We start from the raw sequence: 18,996 nt of genomic DNA, 5'->3' as shown, positions 1-18,996 counted from the left end.
GCTTTGGGCTTTTCATATTCCCCATTCTTCTCTGAAAGCCACACAAAAATGCAGCTAGGGCCTTTCCCATTTCCTCAGTGGATGTCAGCCTCCTTTTCCGGGTGCTCTTTAGCTGGCTCTACTGCTCCATTCAGTGTCAGTTCTTGCAACAGCTTGAGAGCTCCTTGTATTCCTGTCCTCACGTGTGCTCTGCAGCGTGTTCCTTCTTTCATGACCAGTATTCCCTGAAACAGCTTGCTCTCTACTAGCATCTCGGTATCCGACTCACCTTTTGGGTGCAACAAAGTCTGCCCAGGCTTTTCTACAGAGCTTTTAACCATCAGCTTCAGACACCTCTCTGTCCAATTTGCTCCTGCTGTTTATCAGTGCTTATGCATCTTCAGTACAAATCATCTGCTGTCTTCTCCCTTAACTTCTGTCTTTTTGCTGAATGTTTTCTGTCAAGTGAGACCTCTTTAATTTAGGGAGTCCTTTTCTTGAAAAAGTGAGGAGGACTCCTGGAGTTACAGTTACTTGTGGAAATAAATGCTTAATGAATTCTACTGAAACAGAGATATATGTAGAAGCTGAACAGCAACTCTGTGTAGTAAGACAGTCAAGCACAATGCAGTTACCGCTTATGTGTGGCAGCATCACCACCACTTGCCTTCTGTTTTTGTGTTGCTTTCTTTTTTCCCAGCTGGAAGATGATATTATAGCCAAACCTGATTATATTCAAAGTATAAAAACCTTTGCTGCTGAACAGTCCCAAGACTGGATGATTCTTGAGTTCTCCCAGCTTGGATTTATTGGTAAGTATCAAGACCTCAGCAGAGTCAATTGGATTTGGAGCTGCATGTGTTGTGTAGGTCTCATTCAGTACTACATCTCAAAGCATGGAAGGACTCACCTATCCAAACTTCCTTGGTTCTTCAGGAAAGCTCCCACTGAGTCTTTCACTTTCTGTGCCCTTTAAAACTGTCCTCTTAATGCAGAGCATCCTCAGCATAGGATCTAGTAGCTGGGTTCCCATAAGAAGTAAATAGTGCAAACTTGGGGCACTGTGTGCCCCTGTAGCATGCAGTCATATTCTCAAGAATTAAATTCCATCTATAAAATAAATCTGCTTCCTTTGTGCAGCAGAATGGGAATCATTGGGATGTTGTGTGTGTGTGTGTAATTATTTTTAGTAGTAAGTTTCTTTTATGTATTTTTTCTTTGGCTCTGATACAGTTAACTTGTGATAACACCCCGTAAGCGTGAGAAACCTAGCAAAGGCTGCCAAAACAAATAGCAAGAGAACTAAATGAACAGTGATCGTATTTTAAAAGCAACATTTTTCATATCCAGGTCTTAATTTAAAGACCTTCAATAGAGTATTGCCAGGGAAGTTGCACATCTAGTGTTGTGAGGAATTAGTAAGACTTTGCTTCATCTTAGACGCTGATACAGATGACTGGCAGATTTGTGTTTGGAACTAGGATATAACCACATGCTGTAGTAGTCAACTGGTTGACTGTGTGAGAATATCTCCTGGCATGGAATGGAAACCTTTTCAGAATCCAAACAAACCAGAGCAAGTCTCCAAAGCTGGGAATCTGTGTGAAATTGCCACTAAATAAATGCCATGCATGTGTTTAAAACTGGAATAAACATAAAGCTGTTGATTTTTGTATAGCAATAAAAGTATATGAATGTGCAACTTCTTGTCTTGCTTTCAGGAAAACTGTTTAAATCAGAAGACCTGCCACTCATAGTGGAATTTTTTCTCATGTTCTACAAAGATAAGCCCATAGACTGGCTTATAGACCACCTGCTCTGGGTTAAAGTGTGCAATCCAGAAAAGGATGCAGTAAGTATGCCTATTAATTTATTAACATAATTAATATTTAAACAGTCTCAGTGGCAAATTTATTTCTTTTCAACAAGTGGAATAGAAATCTCTGAAACCTGACTTAATTTGGAATCTGTGGGGAAAGATCTGCTCCAGATTGCATGGAGTGACATGGTGTTTGAGCCCAGTAGGACATTTGGAGAAGCCTGACTCACAGAAATTCAGGGTTCCACACCAGAGCTGATTAGTCTCTGTCAGTTCAGAACAGGGACAGGACAGGCTCGCTTCTGCCTGTAGCTGGTCACATAGGCAACCCTGCAGCACCCGCACCACAGGGAAATTTGAATAGGTAAACCTGTGTGGACTATCGCTTCTTGGAATATGCAAGTCAGTAAAGCATACAGTGTTACAATCACAGCTGGTTTGAATTTTGCATACCAATTCCTTTCTTTCAGGAAATAGAACTTCAGTGTGTTGCTTTAAGTCTTTTATGAGCTGGGAAATAAAGTGACTGTTTGCCTGGGGGAAAAAAAAGTGCAGGGAAACAAAGAGATCAAATGAACCAAATGATACTTTTCACTGAAAATTAAGGAAACAGTTGTGTTCAGTTGCAAAAAGTGCTATTTCTAGCACTACAGGTGAGACCAATGATATGTTACGTGTTTCTTTACATCTTTTTGCGTTCTTTCTGTCACCAGCCTTTGGTGCTGGTCACTGCTCACACTCTTCTTGTATGCCATACTGTGCCACGGAGCCTGACCAGAGCTTCTGCTCCTTCTTGGTTTATGAAGTTGAAGAGTTCTACTTGATTAGTGTAGCCAGTCCCCACTCCAGGTGTTTTCACCTGTTGCTTCTGGATTGATAAGAAGAGACAGAGAGGAGTTGTGCAGAGCAGCAGGTGGAGGGGACCAGAACAAACAAGCCTCAAGTTTTGCTGTGTAGCAGAGAGAACTCCTGGGGATAGCAGAAGGTCCCTGGTTTGACGCTTAGTAATGCCACTGAGGAGTCTCAATTCCCACTTCACGCAGACAGCAGTAACCTTTGAAATCCTACCCCAGGGGTTAGGCTAGCTCACAGGATTTAGTCTCAAGTACCTCTAATTTAGGTTCTTGCCTGCCTGTGATAACAGAATAAAGATACTATTACATTAATGTCACCATTCCAGCTCTACCACATGCCAGCTTCCAACCAATATAGGTGAAAGGTTTTGATCTTTTCCATGACCGTTCTGGCTTCTCAGTCCTGATTTCATACCTAAACCAAAGCTGTGTTCCTGAAAGGCAGGTATCACCAAGTTTCTAGTGCGTTTCACTTCTGCAATTGCAATTTCAATTGCTGTGGGTAGGAAAAAACCTATGAGATGAGTCAGTCTCACCCTGCCCTCAGGTGGGAATGACCAGTGGCATGACCTACGGGAACTGTTCAAGAGATGGAGAAAATGGAAGCTGGAAGGATGGGGATCCCAGCTGCTGCTCCTCCTCTGCTTGACAGTGGACTTTCCTAGAGGCACTGTAGAAGTCAAGCTGACAGAATTTATCACACTTTCCCCTTTCTGAGCAACTAAGAGTGTCACTAAGTGATCTCACATTGTGCCTGGGGGAAGGTCAGCAAGGGACCTGCTGGAGGCCTTTATGTGCCATCCTGTAGTGATGGGTGTTTTGCACATGTTTGCAGCCTGGGCTGAGTATTCACATACCAAAATTGAGTTGTACCTGCTCACCAAGTTGGAAAACAGTTTGTGATGATCAGGGCCATCAGATCTCTGCATGGTTCAGAAATGTTGTCATATTTACCTTCTGAAACATCATCCAGGTGCTGAGGAGGGACACAAAGATGATCAGAGGGCTGGAGCACCTCTCCTGTGAGAAAAGGCTGAGAGAGTTGGGCTTGGTCAGCCTGGAGAAGAGAAGGCTCTGGGAAGAACATATTGCAGTCTTTCAGTACTTTCACAGGGCTTGTAAGAAAGATGAGGAAAGGTGTTTTTACCAGGGCCTGTTGTGACAGGACAAGAGGCAGCAGTCTTAAATGGAAAGAGCATAGACTGGCCATAAAGAAGGCTTTTTTATGGTGAGACATTGGCACAGGCTGCCCAAAGCAGCTGTGGCTGACCCCTCCCTGGCAGTGTTCAAGGCCAGGCTGGATGGGGCTTTGGGCAGCCTGGGCTAATGGAGGGTGTCCCTGCCCACAGCAGCGGGTTGGGATTAGATGGGCTTTGAAGTCCCTTCCAGCCCAAACCATTGCATGGTTTCATGATCATATGCAGTGGCATGTATCTATCAAGTGCAGGCTACAGAGATGGGAGCCCTGTCTCCATCTCTGCAGAAATGACCACACGGGTCCTGTCCTACTGATGAATCCCAGCTGTTGCCTTAAGTAGCCCTTCCAACAGTGCTGCATCAGCATACAAGGACACATGCCAAACTGCAAACACTGTCAGTAGGAAGATCACAAATTCATTGTCCTATAATGATTTGTTTTCCTAGCAAAAGTGTAGGGTGTTTTTCAGAGAAACAGCTGCCAATAAATCAATTTGCCTGTATTGTGTTTTTACATTGTTTTGTTGAACATCTGCTGTGGACAAACATAAAAATACCTAGTTCTTTTTATAGCCTTCCAGGTGGTTTTGAACTTTTAATTAGTACTTATGTGGAAAACATCAGTCCCTCCTGAGTTCTGGTGTTTAAGCCAGCTGAAGGAAGACTTTATCACTTCTAGATTTAGAAGATGCTGATTTAGTTTAGGTAACGGTTTTCGTTCACAGAACTGAAAGCACTTGATTGAAGAGCTAAACATGTTATCCTCTCAAATTTAAAGATGAGAGACCAGGGATACAGAGAAGTTAAATGAACTTCCAAACTCATACAGAAATTCCGTGGCAGAACTGAGAGAACTCAGAGACTCTCATTTTAGCTCTTCCCTCTGTTCTGTGCCTTGATGCTTCATTATGTCTCATTAATTATTGTAGCATGTTTGCTTCGTTGTATCGAACTGTGATGCTCTATAGATGTAGAGCAAAAATTACATTTAAAGAAATAATCTACTATCCTTCAAAAATCAAGCAGCTCAGAAATTAGTACCAATTACAGTAGTTTAATTCCCTGTTATATGCCATGTCATAAAGTGTACCAAACTGGAAAATGAGGATTCAAATACAGTATCTTAGGGCTTTACGTAGTTATAAGATAAGACATAACTTTTAGCATATTGCAGTACATTATAAGCCTCTCAAACAGAGCAGAAAGAGCCAAAATAATAAAAATGGAATTGTAACAAGAATCTATCTCAAGAAGGTTAGTTTTAGTGAAAACACTTTAATTAGAACAATATAGCAAGGCCAAGAGTTACAAAGAAAATTGTCATAAGGGGTTAAAATAATCAGTTTCAGGTTCTAGGTCCATTTTTGTCACACTGAGGTATGACTGGTGGAGTACAGTGCAGGAATCCCTAAATTAGTGGTGGTTCAGCCTTCAAATCTACATAGCACCACGAGTGGAATTATGACTTTCAGGTCTAGAAACAGTGTATTTTAAAATAAGGTGACTGTTAATCTAAGGGATTTCTCATTTAAATAGATAACAAACCTGGACTCATACCCTCAACTAGATAATGAAATTGCCCTATGGAACTTAGTTTGTCTCTCCTTTATTTACATAAAACTTCACTGCCTTGTACTTTCTTTCCAGATACATTGTGAAAAGGAAAAGGCAAAGTTACGTATCCGTGCTAAACCATCTCTCTTTCAACATGTGGGAATTTATTCATCATTGGCTGGGAAGATGCAGCATTTGAAAGTAAGGAAAAGAAATTAATGCCGTATTTCTGAATTACAGGCTTGTGTTCTGGCTTGTTTCTCAAATCAGTTTCAAGCATTGCATCTTAGGCATCGGTTGGCATTTCCATATCCAAGAACGCTGGTTCACAGATTTGGGGGAGAATATTGACCTGGCATCTAAACTGCAGGTGGGACACGCTGCTTCTGCAGAAACATCTTTGAAACTCTCAGCTGAACACTTGTACCAGTCACAGTAGCACTTCATGGCATACAGGAACCCTCTTCACAGCACAAGGTTTCATTGTGATGGAATAGATTGTATATTTTTGACACTAAGGTAATGATTTCCTGGAATAGCTTCCTGTAGTATTTGCTCTATGAGTGAAATTGCATTTCTTTATTTCCAACAGGATAAAGACTTTGGCAAAAATGTGCTACATAAAGCACATAATAATCCACCTGCAACAGTGGATACAAGCCTAAAAATATACCAGCAATACACCTTGGAAAAAGTTTATACAGGAAAAGACTGTTTTTGGGCTTCAGCTCCAGTGGCAGGGGACTACATCAGGTTCACCTTTTTAAATCCACTAAAAGTTGAAAAGTAAGTATTATGCCATATGGAATAGCAAAGCCTACTTATATCCAGTTTGGAAATGATTGTTTGTTCCAAATCATCAGTGTTCAGCTGTTTGCATAAACCATAGCTTCATCACTGACAAAAAATCCATGATTTGATATTTATGTGTTCCCCTTCTTGAATTCCCCTCCTGAGATATATTTCTTCCCCAGTAATTGGAGAGTTTCTTATATTTTTTTCCTTTTTACTTCTTTGATTAAATATTTTACATTCTCTTATGCTAATCCTCATTGATAAAATTAATTAGTTAAAAACAATAGGGTCTGTGGAAAGTTTGTGTCTGTAGTAATCAACAGAAAGGCTGTTTGTGTGATGTCAAGCCAAAGGCCATGTCCCAGACCAGACACTTATCAGTGGAGGTGAAAGCAGAGAGAAAATATCACTGTTGTGGGGAAGTACTGGAGATTGCATTAATAAAAGTGGGATTCAGTTGAAGACTCAGAGACTTGAATGTAGGTGTTTACACTAGATACCTCTACATAAGGTCAGTCTGTAAGCTCCTGCTGTGCTTGACAGATAGAGATCTACTCGATACAGTCAGTGGAAGGTGGACAGCTATTCATTTCCTCCTCTAGGAAGTTAGTTGCTAAGCTTCGTTGACTCTATTATTATCTCTGTTACCAGTAATGAACACTTGGGTCACTTGCCCAGACTTCTAACTTCATGTGTTTGGATCTACAGCCAAGTCCCACCATGAATGTTTTTTTCATTCTAAAAAGTTGAAACTATCTTCTCTGGTTTCACATCATTCAGCTTGGGTGTCTTTGAAAGGAAGAGACCCCTGTAGCTTAAGATAGAGAAGTCTTTTTCAGAAGAACATACTTTATCCACAGTACAAATTGAGGCTGGTAGCAAAAGCAGCTAAGTTTCTTCTCTCTGTGTCAGACTGGAGAACAGACCTGAGTTAAAGCTCACCCAACGAGAAGTATGGTTCCAGGAGAGCATCTCTGACACATATTACCATATTTTTGTAGCAATAATCAGAGAAAAAGACCTTCACTGTTGTTACACTTCTTTCTAAATTTGATGACAAAACTAAGGGACTTCCATTTGCACTAAGTCTGCAGACTTCTCATTTCTTAAAAAAAACCCCAAACCCAAACTAAGAAAGCAAGTCTCTAACTCCATCTAGTGAGCTGCACTAAATGCCAGCTGTTACAATAAAACATCATTGGTGTTCTGTGATCAGTGCTGGTAATTAACTGGTTTATGCTTTGGGAAACTTGGGTAGCCTCTATTTTTGCATTTTCCTGTTACTGGGAAGCAGTACTGGCTGAAGGTGACTTACATGCACTGTTGCCTAATGGCTGGTCCCAGCCCCACCATGTTGCTAACCTGTGGAAGTGTAGAGCTACTCTGATAATATTTGATGATCTTAAGTCTTGATTATTTGATGCCAGAGGAGGGAGGTTGATGCTTTAGATTCTCTCAGCAATTTTTGGATCTAAAAGCTTGAGAACTCTAATCCTAGAAATTGAAACCAAGATGGTTTTGGTTTGTTTGGATTTTTTTTTTTAAACTCATAGATGTTTTTGCTGGGATTCCTGCAGTAACACTGCTGTTGCTCACTGGATATAGCAGAGATTATTTAGAAGTGCCAAAAATGATCAGTATCGATAAAAAAGAGGATTCTCTTGGCATGTAGTGTATTGCTTAGTAGAAACAGGGAGTTTTGTTGCCATTTTCTCCCAGAAGACAGTCTCACCTCAGCCTTAGGATGACAGGAACAGATCAGAGAACTAAATGGCTAAGGATAGCCATTTAAACCTGGAAAGTTAATTTATGTACAACTTGAGCACTGAAAATAGGGAAGACTTGCATTCATGGTTCCAGAGAAAACCAGTTAAAATTCAAAACCTCTAGCATGGTTTAGTCACACACTGGAAATGTTCAATGCCCATTTCTGTTCTCTATAGCCCACAACTAAAGAAAAGTTATTTGAAACTTTCCTTAAGAATTGGAAAGAATTACTTCCCTAGAACTTTTCCTAAAGCATGAAATCCCTGGAAATAATACACCTTTATCATCAGGTACTACTTCAAGAGTGGAAACATGGAACACCCTGGTGATAAACTCTTTAACACTACTGTGGAAGTGTTGCCAGCTGATGTAAGTCTTTTCTTTCCAACTGTGATACACAGTGCCATTTCATTTTAAGAACAATGTTCAGCATAAAATGTCATGCCCTAGAAAATATTTCTGGAGATTTTATTTTTTACAGAAAGTTCTAAGAGAAGATCTGGTTGACCATGGAAGTAAACTTAACTACCCAGCAACCAAAGATGGATATTTAAAAATAGGTAAATTGTTTATTGTCACTTCAAAATCAGAAATTTTGTTCTTATGCATAAAATGTTTCTGCAGTTGAGAATTTCATTAACTCTGTAATAAGTATAACATTCTGAGGTGAAACAGTAAGAAAATGTAACCCTTTACACTAGGGCGGATCAGAGTGTACCATGTTTTAAATAATGAAGAACCCTACCAGCACTGGCAAAAGCCAAGGCACCTAATTAGAAGAATAACTAATTCCAGTCTCTGCCAGGTCTTAATAGGAGAATTGATTCTGGTTTGGCTTTTGCAGCCTTAGCTGGAGACAAGCATTTCTTACAATTATGATAGCATGGGAGTGTGACCTGGTGCTCCAACCTGAAATGAAGCGTAACCCAATGCACCTTCCCCCTTTTTGCCCCTACCCTTTCTGCTCTCTTCTGCCTCTTCTACCACATAATTCCTCTTTTGTCCCAATGAACCGCTTCTTGTTTGCTTTGATTTGCACCTCTCTCCCACCTCCTCGTGCCTGTTTTGCTCTAATTAGAGACCCAAACTGAAATGCTGTCAGCTCACAGCTGCACATGCAAGTTGATAGGAAATGAATATCACATGTGGGATGAGCTTTTTTCATTTGTCTGCAGTGATTTGGTGCCAGCTTAACAAGGTTAGTCAAAAAGAATTGAACTGGTGAAGAAATGGTCCAGAATTGGTCCATGATTCCTAATATACCTTTTTTAAAAATAACCATACTTCTCAGAAAAGCTTTCTGATTACTTAATGTGGCCACATGTACCATCTGTTATGTGGTCACTACTAACATAGTTACATTTATTTTTTAACATTTGTAGCTATAGGTTCTTAATTTTTTCTTCTCCAGCTCCTAGTCGCTGTACCTGAAGGAATTAACCCTTGTTGTTTATAACTCTATCTTTCAGTTATTATTTGATCTTTAACAAAAGAGGATTTTTTTTTTCCCTTAATGTATCCCTGGAGTTAATTTATAATTTGTAATGTATAGCTTTTGTCTACGTTCTGTTGGAAGCGCATTTCATTCCTATATATATGTTTGTACAGGTCTTGTTTGATTTTTTTATCTAGGGGCTTTTGAAAATGGAATTGCAGAAGGCAGTATTGATCAGTCAATAGGAAAAATAGAGGCTTTTCGCTTGTCAGTCAATTCTGACTCTCCTGTCTGGGCAATACTTAGTGAGGTAAGCACATTAATTAAAGTTTTCTTAAATGAGGTTCAGTTCTTCCTGTCACATAGTGTTGATAATAATTAGTTTTATTTAATTTTGGATGGGATTTCGTGTGGAAAACCTCACATAAGTTTAGAATTATATTATTTAGGGCTAATCAGTTAAATTTACTTCACAGAATCCGTGATGGAAATGCTCAAATGGGATGATTCCCTGGTTTTACAGTGCTGTCAGTATAAGCACTAGAATTTGGGTCATGGTAAACAAGCAACCAAAGAGACAGAGAGGCTTTTCTAACTTTTTTTCAGTCCCCATCTTGGGTATTAATTATAATGTAGAAACATTTTCAGGTGAACATGTGATTTTGATTTAGTTCTCATTTTCCTCCCAAGTGTCTGAATGTGTACGAACCTATAAGCAGAAAATCACTGAGGAGAACTGCTACAGCCTAAACTACAGCCGTAGCTGGGAGGAGGGAAAAGCTGATGTCTTAGGCAATGCTTTTGCAGCTTTTAGAAAACAATGTATTTTGGTTTTTTTCAGGTACTTATCAAGACATCTGAAAACTGAAAAAAAACCCCATTTTTGACATGTCACTTGTTACAAATTGTTTGAAAACCAGGTTAACAGCAACAAAAAACTGTCTCGACAAAAAGGACAAATCCAAACCCATTCAATTCTTAATACTGTGTATTAGGAAATGAGTAACTGTTAAATCTTTATATAAAGTATATTAAAAGTTACAATGAACCCAATGATGTTAGCATTTTCTATTAAATGTTCTTGAGTAAGGTGTCATATATATAAAAATCTTGCCTTAGCTTGGCAACATGCAATGTATATTGTTATAAACAATTGATGTTACAGGCTGTCTCAGGGACTAAAGCATATAAGTATGAGAAGTTTCACCAGAACTAAAAATATGGACATTTAAAAAAAATATTAAAGGCTCCTTTTTTAACTCCACTGAGGACACTCACCAGTTTTGGAGGGTAAGTTGAACTGAAGGAAAAGTTGACAATATTCACTGCAAGCATTTAGAACAGCCCACGGAGATGGGAACAACCCTACAACATGAAAATGGATTTCACACTTCACAAAGTGTGTTTCACCCATCGTTCAGCACACCTTGTGTTTTATAACATTTTAATGGGAAGTGCCTGCAAGTTTCCATTTCAGTAACTTGAAACCTAAACAGGTGCTGTTCAGAGGCTTGTGCAACTTTGCAATGGACTGTGCATTAAGCTAACTACAAGACATAATACATGTGATTATATTTTTGTAGAAAGATTATCTATTTAAATAAAGTTTTGGATCCTATAATTTGATAATTGGTATGTACTGATATTTAATGCCTGGTCACAAGGCGAGACTCGAGATAAATAAAAGGTAAACCATAATAGTCTCATTTGAAATGGTTTTGGGAAATGAGAGTCCACCTTGGCAGCTGCCCGTAAATGTGCAGAATTCCTCTATCACTTCCTTTGCACTTGAAGCACGACTCATCCTCCTGCATGTGCACTGCATCACCACAACACACAGTGAGAAACAAGCTGCTCTGCACACTGGTGCATAGATTTGTAGTAAATGGGTTAAACTAGCGTAGAAACGTATTCTTAATGCAAGGCTATTTTTATTTAGGGTAAGATGAAGTTAATTTTCTTCCATTCAAACATTCCAGAAGGGGTTTTTTTTAAAGACCACTTTTAATAATATTTTGTTTGTTCACAGTATTGTTTATATTCTGTGGTGTTTGTAGATATCTATATGTGTGTATGCATGTATTTCTTGGACCAAATACTGCAGCCTTCGTTAGGTTAAGTGTTTAATGCAGGCTAAGAATGACTGCAGCAATCTGCGTGCTTGGTGACACATGGAGGGGACCCCCTTACCCACCAGGGCTTAGAGCAAAAAGAAGGGTTAAGTGCAGCTGTGACCAGCGGATCATTAAGAAGCAGCAGCTAATACTGAGTCGAACGTCCTGGCACGAGAAGGACAGAGCTGCCTCCCTTCAGCCCTGTGCAGAATCGCCTTCCAGACAGTCCCTTCCTTGTTGATCTAGGAGTCTGAGACGCTTAGTCATGGACATTTGTACTAGGGAAAAATCCACAACTTGGATTACATTAAGGGAGTGCTCTGAAGTCATTCTCCTTCTTAATCTGAAGTGTTTTAGCATCTCTGGGGAAAAACACATGGAAGTGAACAGGGCCCGCCACCCAAAATGGCAAAGCAACAGATAATCAGCAGAATGCTTGTTTGTTTTTTTTTCCCCAGAGCTGTTAGAAACTGACATGAGTATGAAAACAAAGGAAGCGCAGGTCTTCTCCTGACACCTTCGTTCAGTTCTTAGCATCTCACAGCTTGGAGTGCTCTTGGTGAAATCGCATCATGTCACGGGACCAACCTTCGTCTTCAGGATCTTGCCAGATGCTTCAGCATGACAAGTTCTTGTTTCACCTGTCATCAAAAGACAAAAGAAGGAGGAATCAAAGTAGAAAAAGCATTTCTTGTAGAACATTTCACTAAGTAAGTGTAGGTCCTAGTAAAAAACACTTCAAATCTTTCACCATCGCTTTCACCGCAACAGTGACAAGCTGGGAGCAGTGTCTGCATTCAGGCTGCCTTACCCTCACTTCTTACAGGGAAGTGTCTCTAGAAGGAGGAAATTTCAGAGCGACAGTCAGTGTAAATATGGAAAATACCAAGGTTTTGTAGACTTTGTTACCAAAGCCTTTCATTTTCACTGTGAAATGCAATTTCACGCTAAAGTTGAAGCATAATGTCAGAATACGGTAACTCCATCTGAGCCAGCAGACTGATCTGTGGTAGACATAAACCAAACAGAGAAATCTATAAAAATTATCTGAAGTTACACGTTATTTTAGGAGGAAGGAAGCTTAGCTTAATGGTGCATTGGCCATAATCATTATGTCTGAAAGGTAGTTTCCTCAACATGGTAAGAGTAAAATAACACAGCTCCTGAGAACTGGCTGAGTGGAAGAGGTTAGAGTTAAGATCAAAAAATACAACTTTTTTGTACAGCTATCAACATTTCTGGTATTTCCTTCCTTTTCTTTTGCAGACCCCCAGTTTTATAGGCCACAGAAAAGCTCTGTACATGTGCCTTAATGTTTTGGGTAGTGAAATCTGGCTGCATTCACAGGGATGGTTGATATCGCAGGGACACATGCCTGTGGCTGCACAGCAGTGTGCTTTTCAAAAGCAGCTGTTGGTGAAGAGCTGCAGATTCACCCTTCAGAGGTTCAGCAGTAAGAACGAAAGACAGGGGCGGTAGTTAGATTGTTCATCTCACAAGTATTGGTGTGATGGTTGGCATCTGGAGCCAATGCTGCGCTTCAGATGAGGGCAACAACCCCTGCAGCCTTTGGCTAGGAGGAAGGCTCTGATGATGCATCAAGTGACACAGAGTCACGTGCAAACATACCGAACACTGACCCGGTTTGGCCGCAGCTGGGCAGCTACAATAACGTTGGCATTCCTTGTGATCCCTCAAGGAATCGCTTTTGTCTCAGCCCTCTCCCACAAACTTCAAGTGCCAGCGCCACGGATAATGTTTCAGATGCTTGTGAACTGTACGCTGTGCAACTTGGGCTGGGACAGAAAGCTCCTCGGGGCAGCAAGCCTGCACCTGCTGTGTTTGGAAAACCAGGAACCAATGCAATAGCTGCTACGCTTGGCCATCCCTCTCGAAGAGATGGGGTCGTTACACCAAGCCTCCAACTGCAATAAAGGCCTCTTAATTAGAGCCAGCTTGTCCCTGCTCAGTACCGCCTGTAACATTCACCAACTTCTCATGCTGCTCTGTCACATCCCGCAGCCTTTCCATACCTCCTTATGTTGCCTCCTGGGGAGAAGGTCCTACTCTGAGATGTAGCTGTTCCTCCTACCTTAACAGTGACCTCATGGGTGCAGCCCATCTGTTCTGGTTACACATTCCACCCCACGTTTGGTCTGGTGCTGAACAAAAGCCTTGGGATACTCTGTTCCTTAGGGAAAAGAATGAAGGGTTTTCTCCTGAGAATAGCAGCAGGATGGAGATCTTCCTAGAACCCTCCAAAGAACCCCAAGTGTCAGTGCTGTGTCTTTTTATCTTTTTAAGGCCTCCCTCTCCCCCCTAGGATACAGACTCACACGTTCTTTTCCAGGCTTCATGTCGCCACGAGTTTAACCAGACTAACTCTCAGGACTCTTAACTCTCAGGACAGTGGCAAAGGATGACACAGCTGGCTCCAAGCTACATCCTTAGCCAGCCTGGCTCAGCAGAATCACTGCTGTGGCTGGTTTCTGGCTTACCATTGGAGCTGGGGACCGGGAACGTGCCTCCTGAAGCTGTGGCTGGCTCAGTGGGTAGGAAGGAGGTTGGTATGGGGATACTGCGGCTGCTCGTGTCCCCAGGCAGAGCTCCCACCCCTCCGGACCCAGCGCCAGGGGGACGCACTCCGGCAGCAGCTTTAAGTCAGGCCGCTGACGGGAAAGGCGCTGCCGCGTCTCCATCTGCCCTGATGCCACGTGCAAGCTTAAGGCCCCGCTGCCCCGATATAGCCAACCACTTCCCCCCAGCCAACAGCTCCTGGCAATGGCCCCTCGGGGGTGCGACACAGGGCGGGCCTGGGCCCCCGTGGGCGTCACCGCGACGAAGCCCAGGGGCCGCCTGGGAAAGGCGCTGCTGTCCCACTGCCTCGGGCACCGCCACGTGCGCTGAGGCCGGCATCGGGACGCGATTAGCGCGGGGGGGGGGGGGGGGGGAGGGAGTCGCATCCGATTGGCTCGGCTACCCGCCCGCCATCCGCGCCCGCACGCGCCCTCCGCGGCGGCTCCTCGAGGTCGTGTCTCGCGCGCGGATTGGGCAGGGCCCCGCCCGCCGCGCCTTGATTGGCTTGGGCGGAGCGGCGGCACCTGCTCCTCGGTTCCCGCATCCCTGGGAGCGCTGGGGCGAGCGGCGCGCGGCGCGCATGCGCGGGTGGTGATGCCCTGGGAGAAGCGGCCGGGATCGTCTAGCGGTGCGCGGAGGGGCTGTCGTTATCGGTAATCTGCCCGTCGCCGCCGCGGGGAGGGGCTGTGCTGAGGCCGCCTCTCGCTGGGGTCGGCCACTGGCGCCTGGTGGGCGCGATGTGGCGGTCGATAACTAGGGTGGGAGTGGGCTGGGGGGGTGAAGCGTCGGCCGCCCCGGCCCCGCGGCGGCGCAGAAGGGTGTGTGGCCTCACCTGCAGCGCCCGCCGCCTTCCCGCCGCCCCGCGGGTGCGAGGGAGGGTCCGCTTTGGCGCCCTGTGGCGGGGGTGACGGTGGCTCCCCTGCTTCCCCACCCCCCACCCCGCCCTTCCGCGGGGTCTCCGCGCGCCGGCCGTTACCGACCGTTAGGCTGCGCGAGCCTGCGCTGCGCCCCTCCCGGGCGGGCCCGGCGCCGCGCCTGAGAAGAGCCGCCTCGCAGGAGAAGCGCGGCCGCCGTGCCTACGCGCGGGCCTGCGCCGGCAGCCAGGGCCGGTCCTGGTCCTGAGGCGGCCGTCTTCCCTTCGTGGTCTTCGGGAGAGCGGTCTCCGTGGCAAAGCGCGGGAAGGGGGGCTCGCTTCGGGCGCTGTCCGCGCACTGGCCGGCTGCTGGGCTCCGGCTGCTTTTTGCTAGCTGAAAAACGGTCTGTCTGCCCGTGGAGGCTCTGTTCAGGCTAGCTGCGGTAACGGGGCGTGAGGGGGCACCTGCGCAGGTACGGCGTTGGTGCGTGAGTAATCGCTGTGTTTAGCGGGCGCTGTGGTGCGATGCTTTCAGCGCTTCAGCGAAAGAGTGGGGAGTACAGGCGTTCCCACAGAGCAAAGGAGCAATAAAAAAGCTGTACCAGAACTCCCGTGTGCTTTTCACGGAGCCGTTTCAGCTGAATGCTGTCTGTGGTCAGGCAGCCGCTGTATGATGGAGGAATAAGGCAGCACGTGGTTTTAGGAGGGGGTGAGCCCCTGCTTACCCTTTCCCTGGGTGGAATTAGTGTTTGGCCTTCAGATAAAGGGGGCTGGATGCTGGACCTCTGAGTGAGAAAGGCTGCTAATGGTAGTCTTTCTCTCCTGCCACTTTACGACACAGAACTCTTGAGAGCTTAATGAAGAAGGCATGACTTTGTTCAGAGTCCAAGGAAAAGTTAGCAATAATCTAAAAGATCCTGATCTCTAGTTAGTTCTGCATGAAACAGTGTAAAGATGCCGTTAGTTTAATGGCATGGTGTAGAATATGCCATATGGTGGTGCTGAAGTCTGAAGGTTGTCATACTGGGCAAGGCTCTGTGGAAATCAAATTGTTTGGGTGGGAAGGGAACCCAGCAGGTCTCTCCAACCAGCTGCTCACATCAGGACCAGCTCTGAGGCTGGTTCACACTGCTCAGAGCCTTATCTGGTTGGTCTTGGAAAGCATTAAGGACTGAGACCAGGCAGCCTGTACCACTGCCTACCTGCCCACATTGGGAGGGAGGGGGGAAAGTCTAATATCCAGTCAGAATATTCTTTCAGTTTATGCCTGTTGTCTTTCCTCAGTACTAGCGCGTGCCTCAGGTGCAGTGGCTCCTTACTTTAGGTGCAGTGTTATGCTGATGATGTGGTGCTGTTGCTGGTCCCAAGAGCATACTTTATAATGGCACTGCTGGCTTAACGGTCCACTCGTGTGTTGATGTGCTGCGGTTAGCCATGTTCCCATGGTAGAGAGAGATATCAAGCTATGTAAAAATTGACTTTAAAGTGACAAGTTTGAAGTTAATTATATACTGACAGAGCTGTCAGTGAGTTTATCTAGAGAAAAGTGACTAGAAGCTGCCCATCCCAAAAAGAATTATTAGGAACCTGCTTTTTGGAGTGTAATGATTATTAGATAAATTCTGTGACTCAGCTTCTATGATTACAGGTTTTCAGAGTGAAGAACAGCTATCCAGTTATCTTGTGGGCCACACTGTAGCTATGTCACTTACCTACTTCAAATTCCTGTCAAGGTATATGGTTCTGCAATTGCCTGTTTGCTGTAGCTCCCTGAAAGATGGCTTAGAACTTGCTGCTCCTTAATGTTTGGGCCAGGACTGCTAGTAAATATGTTCAGTGTTCGTGTGAGTGCTGTGGATTGGGATAACTTGCATGGCTCTGTTGAGGAACTTTTAGCTGTGGGGATCTCTTTGGCTTGGTTGGGGTTTTTTCCTCCTTAAGATTAAAACCAAAAAAATGAAATTACTTTTGAGGAAAGATTGAGGAAAGTTTGTCATAGGTCTTCATGCATTAACTAAGAAAGTTCAGTAGGTTTTGAAGACAGCTATATGTATAGTGTGAAGCTCTGTTTTGAGACCAGAAACGACTTGGCTTAGTTGTAGGATTTATTTTACGTTCTAAGATCGTAGTACTGGCAGCTCTCCCAAAAATAGATGATGTGACAGTCATGTTTGAAAACCTCTTTGTCTGGTAATTGAGTGTACAACTGTACTTGTTCTTCATAACATTTCAGTGCTTATGGGATATTTTCAAATTGGGATTGGTCAAAAAAGTATGCCTTATCTCTTACTTTTCCCTTCAAGAAGAGATAATGAAGACTGAATGAAATTAGGAATGTTCTAGGGAGTAGTAATAAGGCATGGCATAAATGAAGTAGTTTTGGAAGGGAACTCTGGAAAATTGAGTACTAGTCTGACTTTAATGCCTTTGCTACTATGCATGTGGAACAAAAGTGAGTGGGGATAGTTATGCTAAAATTACAGCTATGTAAGTGAAGGGCTCTTTGGATCATACACAAAATACACCTGAAATGAAGAGCTACATCTTTCTTTGTCAATACACCTGCTTTAGGAGAAGAGGAGGTGTCTGCTGCATAGAAACTAGCTAAACTAAGGTACGAAGTTTTATGCTAAAAAAGTAAGTCTAATTAACCTGATTAATATATGTCACTTTTGCAAAGAGCTAAGGGGTGTCCAGGAGGGTATAAATCTCTTCATCTGTTTGTCCTAATACAATGAGTAAGAACAAGAATATTGAGGTGGTAGTAAAACTAAGTGTGACAACCTCCAGACCAATACATTCAAAAGTACACTGTGAGATTGAATGTTCACGTATGATGAACCGAATTACTTTAACTCTTCAGGACAATGTTATTTTAAGTTCTAGAACTGGACAATTAACAGTATCTGTAGTTTTTAAATACCTAAAAATAGACAAAAAGCCAACTAAAATTTGCAGATAACTTTTGAGATGTATCACTGTTAACAACAGAGAAAAGTAGGAACCATATACCTGCCATCCTCAAGCAAAATACACAGGAGGATTGGAAGTCCCACAAAGAATGATGCGGATTGTGGATAACAGTGGGGGAAGAAAAAAGAATGGTAGCATAATAATGTAGTTTTATGGAAAACGGAGTTTTTTTTCCCCAAGAAGGGAGGCTTTTGGTGGTTTCCTAAAATTGATACAGTACTAGTGTGTGAAGCATGTCACTACTATTTTTAGAGCCAAACTTTGGGGTTTTGGCTCTAAAAATAATCAGTGTGGTCAGTATTAAATTAAGAGATCTTAAAAGGAAGCAAAAAAAGTTTAGGGGTTTTTTTTGGATTTTTGTAGTACAGACATACTGGGATACATACTGGGGCTTTTTGGCAGGATACAGTTTGATCTCTGTGTGTTGCTTGATAGAACTTGCACATGTTTTAAATTGCATGATAAATAATAGGTGCAGTTCTAAGGTTTGAATTCTTTAGCAGATCTGATAAAGCCAGAAAGAAAGAAGGACTTGTGCTTTCAGCGTGAGGTGGTATCTTGAATTGCTTGGGATATTTGGGGTTGTAGTGGTAAACCATTTAATCTCTGAAGAGCAATGAGATAACAGAGAGCGTGACTGCTTTCTCAGATGCAGAAAGCACCTCAGTAGCAAAATATTTAGTGTGGGTGGTAGTGGATTTTGTCTTACAATAGCGAACTAGTTATCAGTGTTTGTCTTCTTAAACTTCTCTTTCCTGCAACAATCTTAGGCTTTCTTTGGACACTTAGAGCTGGAGTTGATAGGAGCTTCTACTCTAGGAAGGCAGACAGCAGAAGAAAAGCCAAATACAGAGTAATTCTGGCATTGGACAATAATCTGCCCTAAATCTGTCCATTTTATTTTCCCTAATGAAGGGGATGTTACTTTTTGTTATGCTATAGGGACTTACTCAATTTGATTACTTTTTCAAATTGTTACGGAATGAGAAAAATGAAAAGTCTTACACAGCTCTTAAACACATATATATTGTGGATTCTTGCTAAGTCTGTGGCCTGGCAAGGCAAGGGAACAGGCTGTG

General features: G+C 43.1%; 1 protein-coding gene across 1 annotated transcript in view; it reads left to right on the top strand.

The window, feature by feature from the left end:
• Window positions 1-10,366, top strand: part of MGAT4D (MGAT4 family member D) — a gene marked incomplete at its 5' end in the record, with an annotated part of 36,008 nt that extends 25,642 nt beyond the window's left edge. Inside the window, 8 exons of the mRNA XM_084263826.1 lie at window positions 680-791; window positions 1,701-1,831; window positions 5,497-5,604; window positions 5,996-6,189; window positions 8,256-8,334; window positions 8,447-8,525; window positions 9,598-9,710; window positions 10,242-10,366. Of these exons, the coding sequence (XP_084119952.1) occupies window positions 680-791; window positions 1,701-1,831; window positions 5,497-5,604; window positions 5,996-6,189; window positions 8,256-8,334; window positions 8,447-8,525; window positions 9,598-9,710; window positions 10,242-10,268 (843 nt within the window). The 3' untranslated portion in view covers window positions 10,269-10,366. The remainder of the gene's footprint in view (window positions 1-679; window positions 792-1,700; window positions 1,832-5,496; window positions 5,605-5,995; window positions 6,190-8,255; window positions 8,335-8,446; window positions 8,526-9,597; window positions 9,711-10,241) is intronic.
• Window positions 10,367-18,996: the final 8,630 nt, after the last annotated feature.

The sequence above is a fragment of the Gallinula chloropus genome (assembly GCF_964237585.1).
Source record: "Gallinula chloropus genome assembly, chromosome: 4".
Classification (NCBI taxonomy): Eukaryota; Metazoa; Chordata; class Aves; order Gruiformes; family Rallidae; genus Gallinula; species Gallinula chloropus.
This window is presented reverse-complemented; position numbering and strand designations above follow the sequence as displayed.